Source organism: Laccaria bicolor, genomic scaffold (genome assembly GCF_000143565.1).
Source record: "Laccaria bicolor S238N-H82 LACBIscaffold_43 genomic scaffold, whole genome shotgun sequence".
In the NCBI taxonomy this organism is placed as follows: domain Eukaryota; kingdom Fungi; phylum Basidiomycota; class Agaricomycetes; order Agaricales; family Hydnangiaceae; genus Laccaria; species Laccaria bicolor.
In genome coordinates, this window is record NW_001889914.1 from 21,241 (window position 1) to 22,891 (window position 1,651).

General features: G+C 41.4%; 1 protein-coding gene across 1 annotated transcript; it reads right to left on the reverse strand.

Moving 5' to 3' along the window:
• Nucleotides 1-571: 571 nt before the first annotated feature.
• LACBIDRAFT_309971 (uncharacterized protein) lies at nt 572-1,078 on the reverse strand (the record flags this gene model as incomplete). Its single annotated transcript, XM_001887217.1, has 1 exon — nt 572-1,078. One exon carries the CDS (start codon nt 1,076-1,078, stop codon nt 572-574), a length of 507 nt encoding a protein of 168 aa, XP_001887252.1.
• Between the last annotated feature and the right edge of the window lie 573 nt (nt 1,079-1,651).

Consider the following 1,651-nt stretch of genomic DNA (forward strand, 5'->3'; position numbering starts at 1 on the left):
TTCCTGCCTTCCTTGTAGTTAGTGATGAGCAGGGGTAACCCTGGGGTCAACTCAGGCTGACCCTGACCCTTACCCTCCAAAACCCTTGACCCTTGGCTGGGGTCAAGGGTTTTGGAGGGTAAGGGTAAGGGTATCTCAGGGGTTGGAGGGTAAGAAACCCCAGCAGGGTTTGAACAAGGGTTTGGAGCAAATGACTGCTCAAGCTTTATAGATAGTAAATAAATAGCAAGATGCCTGTGAAATACACATCATTCAAGTATATTTATGACAGTACACATGGTTTTTAGTAAATTATTGATGAAATATGAGGAATTCAGTGTATCTGAACAATACTAAGTGTTGCAAAGGTAGTGAGGTCTCTTTGGATGATATTTTATCTGATTCAATGTGATTTAAAATCATTTTATCTGGAGCACTTACCTTGATATTAGAGAAATGAAACCCCTAAAAAAACCCCTGACCCTTCAGAAGGGTCAAGGGTTTGTTGAGGGTCACAAAATCCTTACCCTGACCCTTACCCTCCTGACCCTTACCCCTGACCCTTGGAGGGTTGACAAACCCTTGCACATCACTACTTGTAGTGTGCCATTCCACATGGTTCCTTTGCTTGACTGAAAGTATATGGACATTTATCCAAGTCTTTGTATTCGCCAGTATAAGCAATGCAACTTTTTGGACACATGTCCACTTTCTTTGGATAAAACCCAGTAAGCCTTTGTGAAAGCTTCTTAACTTGGTGGAGTGACAGAATTTCAGTGTCTAGATTGGACTGCAGGACAGTTGCATGATATTTGTACCCTTTTACTGTCCCATTTGATTTCTTCCATGCAACATAATGCTCAAGTGATGCTTTCTCAGACAGAGAAAGGTCATTAATTTTCGGAGCTAAGTTGGAATCTGTAGGTGGAACTGGAGGAACAGTATAATCACCAAGTAATTCAGCACACAGATCTTCCAACTGTTTTGGAAGTGTAGGATGAACAACTATAGGTGTCAGCCCTTGCTCAGTTTCAGAGTCAGAGCCACTGCTAGAATTAGAAGTGCCACTGCTAGTATCAGAATCTTCAGCATCTCCCATATCTGAGCCATCATTCCAAGTCTCAGTTCATAGAAAATCAAAGTCCTCCTCTGAGAATTCAGAGTCACTAGTAGAACAAGAATCAGAGCCCAAGGATAGAGAATCAGGCTGGTTATGCATAAGATCAAGCTCTAATTGATCCAAATTATGAGCCTGATCTTCAATCTGATCAGATGATTCAGATGATTCAATCTCTGATCCAGAATTGTCTGTGTCAAGTATTTTTGCAATTATTTGAATAATCCAAGAAGGAAAAGTGTATTAGGATGGTCTCACCAGTATTCTCATTTTTTCCTTCATAAAGCTTCAAAGCTGCTGTGGTTTTATTGATGCAGTCCTCAAGATGTTTGCTATCTTGGGAGATTGAAGACACAAGAGCATGTCGATCACACTGCAAGTGGTTTTCGATTGTCTGGATTGTTTTCTTTTGTGAGGGATAGCATGCTGAGCAATAGCACTGATAAGACATTGGTGCAAGAAACTTGCAGTGGAAGTGGGGTGGAAGAACAGATAGCAGTTGCACGAGCTGGGGTTTCCCGATAAAGAAGCTGTGTTATGTAAGCACATGACAAA